The 18821-nt window shown below is 45.6% G+C and overlaps 1 protein-coding gene across 2 annotated transcripts in view; it reads right to left on the bottom strand.

The window, feature by feature from the left end:
- The window catches only part of FASN (fatty acid synthase), a 127349-nt gene that overhangs the window by 68139 nt on the left and 40389 nt on the right, over nucleotides 1-18821 (bottom strand). For both annotated transcript variants that reach the window (XM_068263018.1, XM_068263017.1), the window contains exons 3-13: nucleotides 17970-18122; nucleotides 16273-16446; nucleotides 15990-16190; nucleotides 14380-14502; nucleotides 13498-13613; nucleotides 10227-10361; nucleotides 6065-6527; nucleotides 3859-4046; nucleotides 3568-3757; nucleotides 2178-2272; nucleotides 1922-2056 (exon numbers count right to left, since the gene is read on the bottom strand). In XM_068263018.1, the coding sequence (XP_068119119.1) occupies nucleotides 1922-2056; nucleotides 2178-2272; nucleotides 3568-3757; nucleotides 3859-4046; nucleotides 6065-6527; nucleotides 10227-10361; nucleotides 13498-13613; nucleotides 14380-14502; nucleotides 15990-16190; nucleotides 16273-16446; nucleotides 17970-18122 (1973 nt within the window). The remainder of the gene's footprint in view (nucleotides 1-1921; nucleotides 2057-2177; nucleotides 2273-3567; nucleotides 3758-3858; nucleotides 4047-6064; nucleotides 6528-10226; nucleotides 10362-13497; nucleotides 13614-14379; nucleotides 14503-15989; nucleotides 16191-16272; nucleotides 16447-17969; nucleotides 18123-18821) is intronic.

Raw genomic sequence — 18821 nt, 5'->3', positions numbered from 1 at the left:
TGTATAGTAGAATGCAGTCAGTTATTCAGGATACCACTTCTATGGTAATTTTCCTGGTTTCAGAATCAGAAATACTTCCTATAGCTATATATTGCTGTAGATTGGTATGTAGCCCCGCCCTCTTAGTGATGCTTTGGGCTTGTTTCATGCGCGCTTATGGAAACGCGGTCGCAGGGACAGCAGATGCAGACTGTGCACAGTCTGCCGTGTCCATTCATGTCCTGCGATTCAGCGCTGAATCGCTGCGCGTGGTATGCTGCATTTCGGGGCGCTTCAGCCCACGATACCATTAATAAATGAATGGGATTGCAAGTCTCCCCCCCACCGGGAGTGACGCGCAGCCCTTAGTCTGGGCTGATTAGCTACAAACACCCCCCACACCACACCACACACACACACACACACACACACACACACACACACACAAGCATTCTGGGAGGCCGGGTATATATTTTTATATATTATTATACGGTAACCAAGCATTCCACATAAATCACCTGACATGACTAAAGATGTCACCACTTGTGATTAACTGCGGAATGTAAATCGGGGAGAGGAAAGATTTTACAATGTGCAAAAACTGACTAAATCATTTATGAATGAGTATTGTAAAAAAAAAAAAAAGTAAGCAAAGATACAAAAACGGGTAAAAAGGCTGACATGTTCAGCCTTTATACCTGTTTTTAATCCGTATATATTAGTGACAGAACCCTACAAAGTTTAAACCCCCTTTTTAACTACTCTACGACCGCGTCACACCGATGGGCGTGACCACAGCGGCAGCAGCCTCAGGACCGCCTAACGCCAATTGGCGTAAAGTACAGGGGCTGGCTTTTGCAGGAGATCCACCTTCAGTCTCCCGGCGGCGATCTCCGCTCAGAGACTGTTAGACGGCAAAACTGCCATCTAATTAGTCTGTACAGCGTGCAATCCACAGCAGCTCTGTACTGGGGACAGACATGTGACACGGCTGTCCCCCTGAGGGAGACAGAATTGATCGGCCGCCATAGGCTGAAGCCTATGACAGCTGATCATGGGGATTGGCTGGCGGGGGGAGGGAGGGCAGGCCTAGCACAAAATAATAAATAAAAAATAGTAAAATGTATTAGAAAAATATTTACATAAATATTTACATAAAGAAAAAGCACAGAGCTGTTCGTGCATGGAGAACAAAAGCCATGCACAAATGTCTCCATCCTACTGAGCAGGCTGTACTCTGCACCAGCGCACTGTGGCGCGCTCATACGTGGAGGGAAGCACGCCTGCGAGCAGTCTTCAACTTTAATGTAGAACTGTCCAGAGGGTCCCAGCGCAACACAGGAAAGGTGTAGGAAAACCGATGAAGCCTCTGGGTCATCTAGAGCAGTGTTTCTCAACATTTTATTGTTATATACCCCTTTTAAAACCCTGTATTTACCAAGTACCCCCTAGCATAGTAAACATTATCACAAGTACCCCTTGACAAATAAATATTTAAGCAAAGTACATGATAATTGGTTCTAAACAATTTCCAAGCATTTAATATTGCTTATAAATATTGCTAAAACACTAATTTGGTGTTGTTTAAATAAGATGGATCATTTTCTAAAACTCTAAATTTGTTATGCTTGGCTAAGTATATTAAGCCCGAGTACCCCCTGAAACCATCAGAAGTACCCCCTGGGGTACGCGTACCGCATGTTGAGAACCTAGGATCTAGAGGCTTTCCCTACTGAGGTAAGTATCAAACGTGTTTTTTTGGGTTGAGGTTACAGGTACCCTTTAAATAAAATTAAAATTGAAATTTTTTTCCAGGGAAGGGAATGGCAGTGGTTGATCCTGGCCTGCTTGTAGTAGTAGTAAAAGTAGCTAGTTTATATTGGAGATGGCTTTAGGAAAACCAGACACTAGGTAAGCATTATCCCAAGTTATCCAGACTTACTTTCTTAAGAGCACTAAGCAGCGATGGGGCAATAGACGCCATGTAATAGGAGTGGAAGGCCACGCCGGCAGTCTGGACTTCTTTCGCAAACACTCCATCGACCTTCAGTTTTGCAACGAAATCCCTGACGGAGTCCTGAGAGACAGAAAAACAAGGTCTGTGACCTTTACCGGAACACTGCCAGGGGAGCTGCTCTTTGCCTGTAAGACAGGACCTGGTTGGAGGTTTTTTGGTCTACAGACAAAAGGAGCATTACCTGGGGGCCGGATATGGTGACCGTGTCCTCAGAATTGTGGCATGCTGGGACAACACCCTCCGGACACTGGATTTTACATTCCTCCCAAGTAAGACCTACCAGGAGCCAAGCATAAAAAAAAATAGTATTTATCTGCTAAGAACAGTAAAGAAACAGTGGCAGGACTTAAGAAGACAGGCAAACAGGATAGTTTTTAAACAAATCTTCAATCATTACTACTTATTTTTTAAAGGTGTATATGCCTCACCACGAACCTACTACTGAGTTGTACTGTGTACCATGTTCTCCCTTCCTTCTCCTCTCTATACAGCGAAGTTGAAGACTTCCCTTCCTGTCTGCTGTACAATGAAGATCATTACTCACTTCTACTCTACTGTAAAATGAAGGGCAAGACTTCTCTCCCTGCCTACTGTACAATAAAAATTAAGAATTCACTTCTTGGCTACTGTACAGTGAAGACCAGTCTGTTGTACCATGATATACAAGATTTCCCTTACTGTCTACTGTACCATAAAGAGCAAGACTTCCCTTACTGTCTGCTCTACCATGAAGACCAATACTCCTCTTCCTGTTTACTGTACCATGAAGACCAAGACTGCCTTTCCTGTCTACTGTACAATAAAGACCAATAATTCCCTTCCTATCTACTGTACCATGAAGAACAAGACTTCCCTTCCCCTTCCTGTCTACTGTACAATGAAGTTGAAGAGTTCCCCTCTGGTCTACTGTACCATGAAGACCAATGCTTCCATTCCTGTCTGCTGTACAATGAAGACCAAGACTTCCCTTCTTGTCTACCGTGAGATGATGAATAATACTTCCCTACCTGTGTACTGTAAAATGAAGATCAAGACTACCATTCCAGTCTACTGTACAAATTAATTCAAGACTTCCCTTCCTGTCTACTGTACATTGAAGACCAAGATTATCCTTCCAGTCTACTGAACAACGAAGGTCAAGACTTCCCTTTCTGTCTACTGTACAATAAAGTCCAAGACTACCCCTTCCCATCTACTGTACAATAAAGTCCAAGACTACCCCTTCCCATCTACTGTACAATAGAGGTCAAGACTTCCCTTTCTGTCTACTGTACTGTGAAGATCAAACACTTCCCTTCCTATTTTACATACAATAAAGATCAAAACTTCCCTTCCTGCCTGATGTAGACTGGAAATTTAGACTTCCCTTTCTGTCCTGTACATCACACATTATACAATCATTGCGTACGTCCAATTTTAAATGAAACTAGCAGAACTTTTATGGCCATCTATAAGAAGGCACTGGGCTTACGGATTTGGGCTAACTGCTTAATCTGATTATGTTTTATGAACTGTGTTACAGCCAAGTGAGAAGTCCAACACTTCAGTAGCAGAGTTCCAGTTTGACTCACCGACAGCAGCCATGCCACCTGGTGGTAGCTTAGCTTCCTTGATGGAGCGCCCTCTCCAGTACGCAGCGAGAATTGCTTCAGCATGACTGAGGGAATTATCAGCATAGCCACATGCCAGTTCTCCTACAGAGTGTCCAACAATGCCATCGGGCTCCAGTTTCATGGCCTTCAGCATGTCTATTTGAGCAATCTGGAAGAGAGATAGAAGTCTGTGAGTTCAGTCACTAAAGAGTAGGCATGATCACCCATACTAGTCATTAGAAATCAACACATTGCTGGTACGTTCCGTACCTGAATGGCTGCAAGCCCAACAAAAGCATGTACGGTGTCCTCAAAGGTGCTGTCATCGGCATTGAGGAGGAGCTTCGATACTTTCAGTCCAGTTCCTTTCAAAGCCTCATCAGACCTCAAAATGGACTCACGGAACATGTCCAGGTTCATAAGACTGTGGCCCATCCCCTTCCATTGTGTTCCCATCCCTGTGAAGATACAGTATAAAAGCAGCAGTCAGCCAAGACGAGCATGTAATCATACAAGGACATAATGTGCCCAGTGCTTCTCCCCTCCATAAATACAGTGCCTTGCAAAAGTATTCACCTCCCCTTGGCAATGAGGAGAGAGCTGCATAGTGACCACAGAGTACACTGCAGATGTGGAAGTGAGATCATTGGTCACATCCTGCGCCGCAGGTCTTTGAGTGTTGGGGAGATAACAGGAAGCAAATAATAGAAGAGGCCAGGTCTCCATCTGCATGTGCAGTTTTAGCTTGATTTAAAACTGCAATCAGATCACAAAACAGCATAACGTTTCGGCATGCAGCCCTTTGACACAAATTATGTGTTGCGGTGTCTATGGCTGCGCAGTAAAACAGATGCGATAGGGCTTAGCAATTTCTGCCTGAGCCTTAATGAAAGCCGCTACTCCGCCTGTGCAAGGCTCTCACAGGATTGTTATGAAATTGGCAAAGTACAAGAACGCCTCTATTTAGTGAGAGAGCTAACCTTTCTCAGAAGCCGCTGGGCAATTTCTACAGTATAGAGTGCATCCTGACCAACTGCATGACGGCCTGGTACAACAGCTACACCAAGGCTGATAGAGAAGCCCTGCAGCAAGTTGTTATAACAATAGAAATTTATAGAGCTAATCTGAGAAGGATTGCTTTCTGCTCTAGAAAGTATAGCTCTACTTTAAGTGGTATAAAACACTTTCCTAGCAGAAAATGGCTTCTGAGAGCAGGAACGCAATAAAAAGGACCAATAGTTCATAGAATTTAGCTCTGACATACTTCAATGAATGTATCATTGAGCAAAAACAATAAAACAGTTACAACATAAAAAGTAGATTTAAACATAAAATAAAACCACTTTGCATACTATGTTGATAGTTCTCCATCAGGTCCGCTTTGCACACCACGCCCAGCAGGACACCGATTGGTGTTTTTATAGGGGATGGGCTATTTAAAGATTTGTGCACTGGTGTTTGTTAAAGCTATTGCAGTTTGAGAAAGGGCATGGCCCGAAACAGCGTCTGTCATTGCTGAGCCATTGATATGATTGAATAAAAGAGCTTTAATACTATTTTTGAAGTGGTGCCAGTCCTACTTGTTTTTGGATTGCTGCAGATCTCCCCCCCCGCCCTTTTCACCTGGGTCCCCCCCCCCTTGCTACCGCCCTCCAGATAAATGCCGCAAAAATGTAATGTGTAGCAGCGGCGAGTGGGGAGCTTACCTCCTTCTCCTACTACTTCCTCCGCCCGCCACGTCACTGCCTGCAATGCCACCCTCTATACTTCGGAGGGCGGCATTGCAGGCAGTGACGTGGCGAGCGGAGGAAGTAAGCTCCCCGCTCGCCACTGCTATACATTACATTTTTGCCCCATGTAGCTGGAGGGGGAAGCAGGGACCCAGATGAGGGAGGGGGGATGCCCCCCCCCCTCCCCGCTGACACCCCCATCCTGGCTGCTATACCCCTCCAGCATGGTGGCCCCCTCTCCCCCCACAGGCTGTGACACAGAAATGGATCCGTTTCTGTGTCCAAATCTGCCTGTGTAGAGGGGGTTCCGTTTTTCCATAGCCTGCCACTACCCCTGCATGTATCAGGTTCCAGATCCGTTGCGGGAAAATGCAGCAGATCCGGACCTTCCGGGACGGTTTTAAAAACGGGTCCCCGCACACACAGACTGATCCGTTTTTTTTGTAGGGTAAAGACAGCTTCTATTTTTAGCATTGCTATCCGTGGTTCCGGTTTTGATCAGGTTTTAAAAACGGAGCCACGTATACGTTTCCGGACTTAGTGTCAACCAGCTCTAAACAACCAGTCCACAGAGATCACCTGGCAGTACTAAAGATGGTGCCGCCTGTGATAAATTTCACAAAGATTATACAATAGGCAAACATGGACTAAATAATTTATAAATGAATACTGTAAAAAAAAATTACTACATTATTTCATTATTTTCACTACAGTTCCTCTCTAAGTTTTTTTTCAGCATGTTTTACCTGAACAGATGTACCAGAGAGGTCGGCCCGATGCCTGGGACTGTTGGACTTCCTTGACATCACTCTCAGTTCCTACAAGAGTGTACCCTCTATACGGCATCGCTGAGGTCGGAATCCCAGAGACGTTGTTCATGAGGCTGACAAAGGTGGCATCAGAGGCCAGCGTTCTGCTCTTCTCCAAGAGGGCCTCCACAGCCTCCTGCGTCCTCCCACAAACCTGCACCAAGCGGGGAAGAGGATGAGATGCTTCAGTGGAAGACAGCTTCTTCTTGTTAGGCCTCAGGATCACGTGAACGTTGGAGCCACCAAAGCCGAAAGAGTTGATGCCAACAATGCCACCTCTCACTGGGGTGGGCTCAGATACTACTTGGATTCTACCATCTTGCAAAGCAGGGATGTCAGGGTTGGGATTCTTGTAGTGAAGGTTTGGGGCCCAGACTCCGTGCTCCAGGGAGAGAATGACCTAACGGGAAGGAGAGAAAGGTTAAAGAATCAGTGTGACTATCTGGAAAAGAGCCTTGAGGAGTTTTGGCCATGGGAGGCTTCCTCCAATCGAACTGTTTTATTAAGATGACCTAGAACAAAGGAGAAAGGCGTCCAACACTGCCGAGGCTTTTATTGGTTGCTTACAAGATACCACTGCTGTGTACACTAGTGATGAGCATACAAGTAGCGAGCGACTCGAATCCCTGATTAAAATGAGGCTTGATTGCCTCAGGTGTGTGGCTGGGAGAAAGGGGGTTATTTACTCATAAGTCCGCGGTCCCCTATGCGTTCCAAACGTCTTGCACACGTCCTATTGGACATCCAATAAGACGCGTTGCAAGACTCACTACGCGCACTTCCGCCTTCTTTCTTAAAGGAGGAAGTGCACGTAATGAGTCTTGCAATGCAACCCAATAGAACGCGTGCAAGATGTTTGGAACACAGAGGAACGCGAACTTATGGATAAGTAACCCCCTCTCAGGCACACAGCTGAGACAATCAAGCCTAATTTTAATCCAGTATTCGAGTAGTTCACTACTCGTGAGCCCGTCGCTACATGGGACAAAGGTGCACAAATCTGATGGATGTGAGGGTGGCGGATGCCCGACGGCCGTTTCGCTCATAGGAGCTTCTTCTGTGATAACTGCCTTGGAACAACATCTTACGAGTGAAACAGCCATCAGGCAATCTGGTGCACAAACCCGGTGAATGTGAGGGTGGTGGGTGCAGGGCACTGGTTTGTTTGACGGCCGTTTTGTTCATAGGAAGAGCTTCATCCAAGGCAGGTGTCACGGAAGATCTTATGAACAAAACGGCTGTCAGGCAAACCAGTGCCCCACCCCAACCGCCCTCACATCCACCAGGTTTGTGCACCTTTGTCTCATGTACACAGCCGAGGTGTCTTGCAATCAACCAATAAAAGCCTCAGCAGTGCAAGATACCTTTTTTGTCAATCACTTGTACGCCAGTCCAGATGAAGCTAATCATGCAAATGGTGGAGGTTGCCGTTACTTGGGAATCCTAGTAAGGGGGTACCAGTACCTTTCACATCTCCGACCCATTCGTAAAATGATGGGGATATGAGGAGACGGTACTGATGTTATAGTGAAGAACTGGGATTTTGTGTAGTAGGCAAAAAGGAAAGACCCCTATTGAAAACACTGAAAATTCAGAGTTGTCAAGGTCTTCAAATCCATTCCAACCGCAGATGATTGATGAGTTAGCTATTAGATGCGGGTTTAGATCATAGTGTTCAGGAGTTTGAAATGAGAGTTCTACATTTAAAATTCTGATCGCACGACCAAAAGCAGATGTGGCCAGGGAGTTAGTGTCAGACTCTGTAGTTCAAGTTGCTGCTTGGATAGCATCATCCTGCTGTTCAGAGTGCTGGAGGGATGGCACAGACTGAATCTCTCAGAGCAGATATAAGCCTATCGCAGTGAGAGTCTGCGATGCACAAAGTGGCTACAGGAAGAAGTTGACGTAGGTAGGCGCCTATACACATACTAGCCTGTTACCTGAAACACACAAAAAAATGTTTTAGGCAATGGAAGGTCTACTGCCTATACATGGCATTAAGGTAAGACACTTCAAAACAGGATTCAAGAAAATTCAACATGCAATGTTCCAATACTGTTATTACTTAAATACACATGCAACACTATAATCCTTTGTTTCCACGTCAGTAATTGCAGCAGCAGTTAGAGGAAGTTTTAACTGTCACTGTGTGCTAATCGCTATGGGAACTAACAGTTGGAAGGGTTACAGGTTACAGAACAGGTGATGTCATCAGTCATTATGAGAGAGGGGCATGGCTTTCACAATAGCAACCTGCAGGCTTCTATGATAAAGCTGTGCAAATCTCTGTGGTGTGTGATGGGCACTAAAAGGGCACCTATACATTACTCGATCTTCAGCATCGACATTCAGCCAATTCAGATAGCGATGCCGCAACATGGGCAATCGATTGACTGTTTCGATTGATTTCCAGCTGAAATCGGTCGAAAGGATTGATCCAGCATGATGGAAAAACTCAGTCGCAAGGTCAAGATTGGGTACGTGGCAATAACGATGTTCTATTTCCCAATGACCAATGGACCCCCGGGCCGATCTCTCCCCAAGTGTATATGTATAAGTTATGGGGTGGGGGAATCAGAGAGAGATCCATTTCCAATAGATCCCTCTGTGATCGGATTCAATCAGAGATGGCAGATCGAGAGGTATGTGGGCACCCTGCATCAACTCGGAATTATTTGCATCTCATAGACCATCCTTAGGCCTTGTTCACATTATAAAATCGCCAGCGTTATTGCAAGCGCTAAGCGATTTATCGAGCGATTTTGAAAGCGATTTTCGAAGCGCTTTTGTGTAGCACTTTTTTCACTTCCTGACGTCAGTGAGTAAGTGAACTCTTTGCCCGGAAATGAATACAATGCATACTATTCATTAAACGCACTCGGAAAATCGCTTTTTCAAGCGCTTAGTGATTTCCCTATACTTTCTATTGCAAACGCTCTGAAAATGGTGCAGGAGCCGCGTTTGCAATTAGATAGAAAGCTCATCGCTCACATAAGCTAATATTGCACTAGCGCTTTTAAGGCAATTTTTAAAATCACCAGCGCGCAAAAACACCCAAAACCAAATCACCCCTAATGTGAACAAGCCCTTACTCTGGGATCAGCAATGTTTGGAGATTCCGCAAATGACTGATTGGATTTTCCTGGACATTTGAAATTGTACTCCCCCTTTCCTTCCTGCAGGAGGTTCCCAGATTCTCTCTCTTACTTCTCTTCCTGTAGAGCAAAACCCACTCATACTATAGTTGGCTTTAGTGCAGATGCTTGCTGATTGTGCTTTGCTCAGCTAATGTCTGGGGCGAGGATTTGGATGGGGTGGAAGGAGGCGGGAGTGGGAGGATGATGGGAGGGAACATCTTCCTGTCTGAATATTTGATCTTTTTGACCAAAAGTCAAAGTGAAAGGGGGGGAGGGAGGAGGGCTGGGAATGAGCCAGCATACAGAGGTATGTGGATGCAGCATGAGCACTCCCCTGTGCTTAGCTCAGGTAGCTTTGTCTCGGGTCAGGTGTGCTTTAACCCTCTGGGCGATACAATTATATCGCCCAGGAGGTGGCGCAGCACTATTTTTTAAATTTTTTTATTTTTTAAATCATGTAGCGAGCCCAGGGCTCGCTACATGATAGCCGCAGCGCAGCGGCATCCCCCCACCCACTCCGATCGCCTTCGGCGATCAGAGCAAGCAGGAAATCCCGTTCAGAACGCGTCACCGACGTCATGGACGTCGTGACGTCGGAGGGAGTCCAGATCCACCCCTCAGCGCTGCCTGGCACTGATTGGCCAGGCTGCGCAAGGGGTCGGGGAGGGGGGGGGACTGCACGGCGAGCGGCGGCGGATCGGCGGCGGCGATCGGAAGTTACACGCAGCTAGCAAAGTGCTAGCTGCGTGTAACAAAAAAAAAATTATGCAAATCGGCCCACCAGGGCCTGAGAAATCCTCCTGCGCGATATACCCCGAGCTCAGCTCGGGATTATCGCTCAGGAGGTCAAGTCTGTCTACATTCATGTTACAGGTGCGAGTGGAGGCTTTAGGAACACACAACACACCAGACAAGCAATTATCAGGTGTATGTCTTAATAATTAAACCCACAAACATCCTACCTTTGCCAGGGCAGCCAACCCGGATGCAGGCTCAGGATGACCCATGTTGGACTTGGTGGATCCTAGTAATAGCGGCTCCCGCTCTGACTGGCAGAACACGTTCACAATGCCATTCACTTCCTGAGGATCCCCGACCTGTGCAAGGAAACATTGTGGAGGTATTTAAAGTAAACTTTATTCCAGAAAAGAAGTATCCAAATAAGACAAAAGAGTGGATACACAGAAGTCAGTATCCAAATAAGCCAGAAGAGTGAATCATAGCGGAGTCATTATAGCAGAGCCAGAAGGGGGCAGGCTTGGGCTTGAAAAGACATCAGAGAAGACAGACTCAGCTATAAGGATTCCTGAGCAAAGCCAGACTGAATGCTCAGTCGGGGATTTTATCAGGGCTGATAACAAGCAGGCTGAGCAGTGAAGGATGAAACAGAGAGCAGCGAAGGAGTTTTCTCTAATGTTCCCATTGATATATACGGTAAAATACATGCGGGTGCTTCGTCTCTAGTTCACTTTAATGTTCAGTGTCACATTTAGGAAAAATGTGATATGAAAAAAATATTGCTGCTTTATTGTTTGTGATGCCTCACACCACCTAGACAACGGGCTTACATCATTTTGTACACTCATCGGGGGAAGGGGGGGGGGGGGGGGGTTTGAAGCAATTACCTTCTGGTCATACTATTCTTATCTTATCTGAAATAGGAAGCTTTCTGCTTACAAAACGAAAAAAAAATATCCCACAATCCAGTCTATGCAGGAAGGAAGTGATGTGAATTATCACAAAAAAGCAATAACAAGAAAGGATAACCCCCTCACCGAATTCAAAACTAGTATTTAGGCTTCACGCATTAACAAATGTCTGTGTCTGAACTTGGCATTTGAAGGACACCTGAAGTTAGAGTGATAGGGAAGCTGCCATATTTATTTCCTTTTAAACAATACCAGTTGCCTGGCTGAACTGCTGATCTATTTGGCTGCAGTAGTGTCTGAATCACACATGTGAAACAAGCATGCGGCTAATCAAGTCAGAATTCAGTCAGAGCACCTGATCTGCATTCTTCTTCAGGGTCCATGGCTAAAAGAATAAAATGCAGAGGATCAGCAGAATAGCCAGGTAATTTGTATTGTTTAAAAAGAAATAAATATGTCGGCTTCCAAGATCCCTTTCACTTCAGGTGGTCAGCTGCATGCAGGATGTTCCTTGTGTGCACTTCCTCATGTACACCAGCAGATGGCATGAGTATGTATGCAGATGAAAACCAGAGTATGCTGGAGACATGAAAGTAGACAACATTTCTATAGTGCTTTTCTCCTATAGGACTCAAAGCGCTTAGGCTCTCTCAGAATCAGTAGTTGGTAGTAGGATGAAGTATTTACACAACAAAAATTATATTTCTGCAAATGCCAAACTGAACAGGTGGGTTTTCAATCTGGATTTAAGTACTTGCCGACCGCTCCACGCCGATCAACGTGGACGCGGCGGCAGCCCCAGGACCACTCCACGCCGATTGGCGTAAACAGCCTTCTATGGGGCTAGCAGGAGATCGCGTGGGGCCTGCTTGGAAGGCGGAGCGGAGCCTTCAGTCTCCCAGCGGCGATCGCCGTTCGGAGACTGTTAGACAGTGAAACCGCCGTCTAGTATACATGTACAGCGCTGTGATCTAAGGCCCCTCCCCCCGGGAGACCTGACAGTTATTGGCTGTCATAGGCTGAAGCCTATGACAGCTGATCACGCTGATTGGCTGGCGGGGGGAGGGAAGGAGGGGGAAGAGTAGAAAAAATAAAGAACATAAATATTTATTTTTAAAAAATAAACACTTTTCAGACCCCACCAACAGAGAGCTCTGTTGGTGGGGAGAAAAGGGGAGGGGGGGAATCACTTGTGTGCGGAGTTGTTCAGCCCTGCAGCTTGACCTGAAAGCTGCAGTGGCCATTTTAGTAAAAAATGTCCTGGTCACTAGGGGGGTTTAACACCGCAATCCTCAAGTGGTTAAACACGTCCAGAAAGGAAGCTGGCCTGATCTGCTGAGGTAAGGAGTTCCATAATGTAGGAGCAGCATGACAGAAGGCTCTGGGACCAATAGTTTCCAAGTGGACTCTGGGAATGTCTAGATTATTAGAACCTGTGGATCTGAGAATGCGGGGATTGCTACGCAGCTGCAACATATCTCATGTATCCAGGGCCCAGATTATGGAATGATTTAAATGTCAGTAGGCCATTCTTGAATAGGACCCTCCATTTTATAGGTAGCCAGTGAAGGGAGTGCAGGACTGGCGTTATGTGGCAGTGATGGGGGTTGGTTGGTTAACAGTGAAGATGGGGCATTAGAGTAGACGGGACGAGGTCTGGATGGCAGAACAGGCCAAGGAAGGAGAAGATGAGGCCATGCACAGAGGCACAGCACATCCATCATCCTCTCTACCTGTGGTGCAGGCTCTAGGTTCACACTAGAGGGGGAAGAGTTTTGGGCTTTGCATTACCTGACCTCTGAAGATCGCCTGCACACATTGGTGCACCGGAACTGCACAGCACCAAGCAGGCATATGTAAAACACTTGATAAACACCTGCTCTAGTGCGTGCCACACCTGACATCCATTCCTTGCTTGCTTGCTGCCCAAACTCAAGTCTACTCAACTCCACTTTGGGAAACCATGTGGCTATCAGACATTGCTGTCATCGTTTGCATGGTGCTCATCAGGGTAAAGCGTCGATCACAATGGTTAAACCCCCCCAACTCTTTTATACATATGCAAACACATGGGTTTTACATTTTTTTTGTGATAGTGGTCCTTTAAAAAAAAAAGATGTTTTCCCAGTGGGAAAACATCATCTGTTTACAGTTAAAAGCTAGTGTGAAACTACTGTATTTCCAAGCAGACAGTGTACTTGCTGGGGATGAAAATTTAATTTATCAGGAAAGGATTCTACTCCTGTTACTAAGGATACATCCTGTTACTATGGATGCTTCTGGTGTTACTATGGATACTGCTCATGTCACTATGGATACTACTCCTGTTACTGTGGATACTACTCCTATTACTATGGATACTATTCATGTTACTGTGGATGGTACTCCTCTTACTATGGATAGTACTCATGTTACTGTGTATGCTACTCCTATTACTGTGTATACTATTCCTGTTACTATGGATACTACTTGTGTTAAAATGGATACTACTCCTGTTACTATGGATACAGCTCCTGTTACTAGAAGACAATGTGAGCACAATACAGTAAAACTGAAGATAGCCACTGTGAGGCTAGATTATTACCTTAGTGCCCGTGCCATGGGCTTCCACATACTCCACCTCACTGGTTGGGACTCCGGCCTCTCTGTAAAGGGAGTTGAGTAACTGCTGCTGTACTTCACCCGATGGGAACGTCACTCCTATCATAAGGACACAGAGACGGAACAATCAGCCTCTCATTGGTCATCGCTTATCAAAGGCTTTACTTTTTACAATGTAGGCGGGAGGAAGGAGGGTGGGGATGAAGAATGAATGTACCGGTAGTAGCATAAACCATGTACTTAAAGCACAACTGAACTGAGTCCTCCCCCCCCCCCCCCCATCTGTTGGTCGATCTGGTGGCAATCGACCAGTGTATGGCTGCCTTAAGGATTGAACTTTATCCCAATCAGTAGCCGATTCCCCCTTTCCCATGAGAAATTGTTACCTTTTCTATAATCGATCATCAGGGGGGTCTGTATGGCTGATATTGTGGTGAAACCCCTCCCACAGTGTGGAAAATAACATCTGTTTCCAAATGCCAAAAAAACAGTATCTCCCTCTGTGCATAGAATATTTATAAAAAAATAAAAACCTTTAACCTATCGTATTGTTAAGGGGTGTGGTTATAGATAACGGCAGTTGGTGTGTTTTGTTTTTTTTTCATGTCTGCCAGCAGTAAAGATGATGACCTGTAGGATGATTGTGGATGAAACAATATGAACAAATTACATGGCAATTATAAATAATTTCTTGATCTTGCTTCTATTTTTTAACTTCTCACTTTGCAATGTATCGATTTATTTATTTTTTACCCTTTTCACTTAAGTTCCTTTTTAAATATTCACATTGGGTGTGCTTTACAACTGACATAAGGAGCCCAGCTAGGTATTACCAGAGACGTTCTTCCTGTTTGAAGTTACACACCTTGCTCTTTGTAGCCGTCAGTGTTGCTCCCAGCATTAATTATTGTAGCGTAAACCCGTTTCGCCACAGACTTCTTTGTGACCAGCACAGCACAAGCCGCTTCCGAGCGACAGTAACCATTTCCTAATGGGAGGATAAGAGTCGGGTGTGAGTGACAGAGGTGACGTCATGCAACAGACTTTACTGTATAATCCGGCTATGCAGAGGTACCTGGCGTGTTTCCACTTGTACAGCTGAGCGGACTGAGCAGCTGGGAATTACATGTGCTGGAGCAGCCATTATAACAGCAGCTCAACTAAACCCAACACTGAGCAATGCAAACTCTCAAAGCAATAATGTCAATTGGTGTAAATGATGAGTACAGTAGGAGGTTCAGTTATCCAGCATTGACGGGGATCGTCTGATACCGTATAAGTGCACTTTTAGGTTACTCGAGCCTCAATGTTAAAATAGTTCCAGCTAATGCAGCACTGTACCCCTCTCTATATACATACCATGATCTCTGTTATAGGCCCAGGTAATACAGCACTGTAACCCACTCTATATACATACCATGATCTCTATATTATAGGCCCAGGTAATACAGCACTGTACCCCACTCTATATACATACCATGATCTCTGTATTATAGGCCCAGCTAATACAGCGATATACCCCACTACAGTGGTTTGCAAAAGTATTCGGCCCCCTTGAAGTTTTCCACATTTTGTCATATTACTGCCACAAACATGAATCAATTTTATTGGAATTCCATGTGAAAGACCAATACAAAGTGGTGTACACGTGAGAAGTGGAACAAAACTCATATATGATTCCAAACTTTTTTTTTTACAAATAAATAACTGCAAAGTGGGGTGTGCATAATTATTCAGCCCCCTTTGGTGGGTATGTCAGGTAGATGAACTTCAATGAACTCCAGGAACCGGGAAGAGAAAAGACACCAGGAGCGCCAATAAAGTGTAGTAATTACAACAAAGGGAAATTACAACTGGTAGATTACTACTAACAACACTGGGCTGCTAAAAGGTAACCACGGTAACAAGCAGGTGGAGAATGCGTATCTGTCCAAGAATCTTCTTAAAAGTCTTGTGAGTCACGCTCTAATAAAACACAGACCACTGGACCAGTGGCGGCGCTACACTGGGGCTTACCCAGGCTTCTGGGCTTTACCCAGTGACTGGACTAATGTCACAGGGGAATACACTAGGATGCCTATGCGCTTCCCGGCCCTGGTGTTCCACAGAAAGACAATGTGACCTTGACCCGAAGAAGCTGGCGAGACCCACAAAACGCAATGTCCTTTTAAGTGTCCAGTAAATCTGTTTTTTTTTATACCCTACCCCTGACCTGAAGTAAGATTGATCATTCTAACAATCTTTTGTTGAAAGCCTCCTCCCACCAATCCCTTGCGATAAACCTTAGAATTCATGACATTAGTCACTGATAAGGAACCTCATTTTAAATTGAAAATACTGAAGAACAATTTACTTTCGCAGAATTGTGAGACATTCTGAAAAGCCAATCCGAGCATCTGAAAGGTTCCCTTGTCTCTGCTCGTGAAATGATGGACCTCTCAACAAGAATCCCAAATGCTGACATGGTTCACCTACCTGAGGCATCGAAAGACTTGCATGTTCCATCTGGGCTCAACATTCCAAGTTTCATAAACTGGACTGACGTGTTGGGCTTCAAGAGCAGATTTACCCCTCCTACGAGGGCCGCGTCGCATTGTCCATGGCGGATCGCCTGGTAGGCATTTTCTAAGGCCAATAAACTGGAGGAGCAGGCTGTGTCTATGGCCAAACTAGGGCCTACAATGAAAAGAAAACAACTTTATTGTACACCAAATACATAACTGTTGCCATTGCATGATGCGGATACAGCGAGGTTTACCCTTTAGATCGAAGAAGTATGATAGACGGTTGGCAAACATGGCCCGTTGGCAGCCTGTCATGCTGTACCCAAGGAGCTCTTCTGGGTCTCTACTGAAGGCTTCTCCTGCTTCTGAACCGCTAACGCCAATCCAGACCCCTGTGTTTGTGCCACGTAAATCTGACGGATTAATACCTGGGTGGAGAAACAGAAAAGGCATCACAAGGGTATAAAGAGATGGCAGAACTATACTTGAAGCTATCACCAATCAATCAGTTTCCTCATTTCAAAATTCTATTCAGGCACTGTAGTTCCTATAAGCATTTACCAGAACATTACTGATAGCTCTATATTATATGTCACAGCGCACATGACCGTCCACAATGAGCCTCAGACCCAGACTCTATTAGTCCGACCTGTTCACTTATTGAACTGCTACATTCCGTGATGCAGGTAGCCTCATACAGTGTGTATCACCACCACACCCTCAAGATTGAGCACTCACCGCTAGGTATTGACCCTCTGTAAGATTGGGTTTTCAGCGCTTTCAGGGAAATCAAGGCCTACCTCTGCCTATCAAGATCACTGCAGGTCCTCTTCAATGCTCTACTGTGCCTTCATACACAAAGCACCTCAAAGTAAACCAATAGGCTCCATAGCATGATACGGTTTAAAATATTTATTACAAATTATACCAAAAAACTCACATGCTCATGACGTTAGTAATAGCGCTGAGTTTTTACGGGCTCAACCCCGATCGTCGGCCGTTTGGCAGGCTCCCAGTAGCAGTTCAGTAAGTGAACACGTCGGACTTAAAGAGTCTGGGTCTGAGACTCATTGTGGACTGTCTATTACCCAGGGCCGGATTTTGGCCTAGGCCATGGCCTAGGGTACCACAGAAGGAAGGGCACCAAAGTAGCAGGGTAAACTGGTGCAGCATTTGCAAGCTTGCAAATGCTGCAATGCAGGGGGATCAGGTGAGCGCCTAACTGCGGTACTCTTCTGCTAGCTGCCTGTGCAGCAGCCACCTTGCTCTCGGTGCACGTTTGCCTTATGGCCGGCAGCTATGGACTTGGGCAGCATTGGAGATGGAAAGGAAGAGGAAGCTTCTGCACTGGAGACGAGCAGAGAAATGAGTACACAGATGGCTGCTGTGGTGTGAAGGTAAGCTGGCTACCTATACTGAAAGGGGAGGGGGCAGAGGGATTAAGGGAGTCATCTGGCTACCTATACTTGGGGGAGGGGAGGGGGGTCATCAGGCTACCTATACTAGAGGGAAGGGGGAGGGGTCATCTCACTACCTACTGAAGGGGGGCTGCTGGTGACAGTGGCCTAGGGAGGTAAAGAGTAAGAATTCGGCCCTGCTATTACCTGAATAGCGCACCTCCATTTGTAACACTTCTTAATTTTTTAGAGCAGTGTTTTTATATATATTACTGATAGGTTGAATGGCTCCTCTTAAAACTGGCCCTAGACCATGATATGAACATTAGCTAGTGAATAAAGATGGTAGTTTGATATGGCATTGGTTCTCTAACGCCAAACTTCCATTCCATAATGCCCAGCATGACCTCTGCCCTGACTGATGGTTCATAATCGTCAATGACAAGCTGACTTCAGTTCAGAGGTCATGCTTGCCTTTATGGTAAAGAAGGTACCCACTGTTGAGCCCATGCCATGATTCATCCCAACCCTTCTGTATGGACTTGGCCTCTCACCTGCATCTACTATAGCTTCATAGGAAATCTCCAGTAATAATCGTAGCTGTGGATCCATGGTGTGGGCTTGTTTGGGATGGACACCGAAGAATGAGGCATCAAATTTGCTGATTTCTTTAAGTTTTCCATTCCTAGCTGGTAACCCGTACAGCCCTGAAGAGAAGAAAGAAGAGAACAGGAAACTTGAACCACTTTTTATTTACTTTTCTGACACAACACACACTGTGACTTAAAGAACCAATAATGGTTCATTACGACTCCATCAATCACTCTTGATGACCATTACAAAAGGGCCGTTATTTATTAATCAGCACCTCCACGCTGAAGGAGGTGAAACTGCCTGGGGTGAACGTTGGTCTTGTTTTTTGGAGGACAGCAATAGTGAGAATTGTGTTATTTTTGTAACGGCAACAGAATTAAATCCTCAGTATAATCCAGTCCAAAGCTCCTCATCTGGCAACAGATCTTGCGATGGGATAAGGGATTCCTCTGTTTATTCTTCCACCTGAAAAGACATAACAGCAGTGGCATGCTAAGCTTGGGGCGGGTCCCACCAGGTGTCACCTATGCAGAAGCGATTGAGGATCCAGCAAGTGGGGAGTCTCGGGATGCGAGCCAACATCATTCCTTCTCCATGAACCCCCCTCCTCTGTCCCCTAATGGAGTGAGCAGAAAGCAGCCGGCTGCCGAGGAGTATGGATGCATTGGGATCAGATGAGATTTATTCAGCAACACTGCTCCCTACACTCTGCAGGGGGACGCAGGAGGGGGGCCCATGGGGGGAGGGTAGTGGGGATAATAATTTTGGTCGTCCTCTCGGCAGAGTACCATTAGACAACCAGGCAAGCTACA

This window comes from Hyperolius riggenbachi, chromosome 12 (assembly GCF_040937935.1).
Source record: "Hyperolius riggenbachi isolate aHypRig1 chromosome 12, aHypRig1.pri, whole genome shotgun sequence".
NCBI classification, from domain to species: domain Eukaryota; kingdom Metazoa; phylum Chordata; class Amphibia; order Anura; family Hyperoliidae; genus Hyperolius; species Hyperolius riggenbachi.
This window is presented reverse-complemented; position numbering and strand designations above follow the sequence as displayed.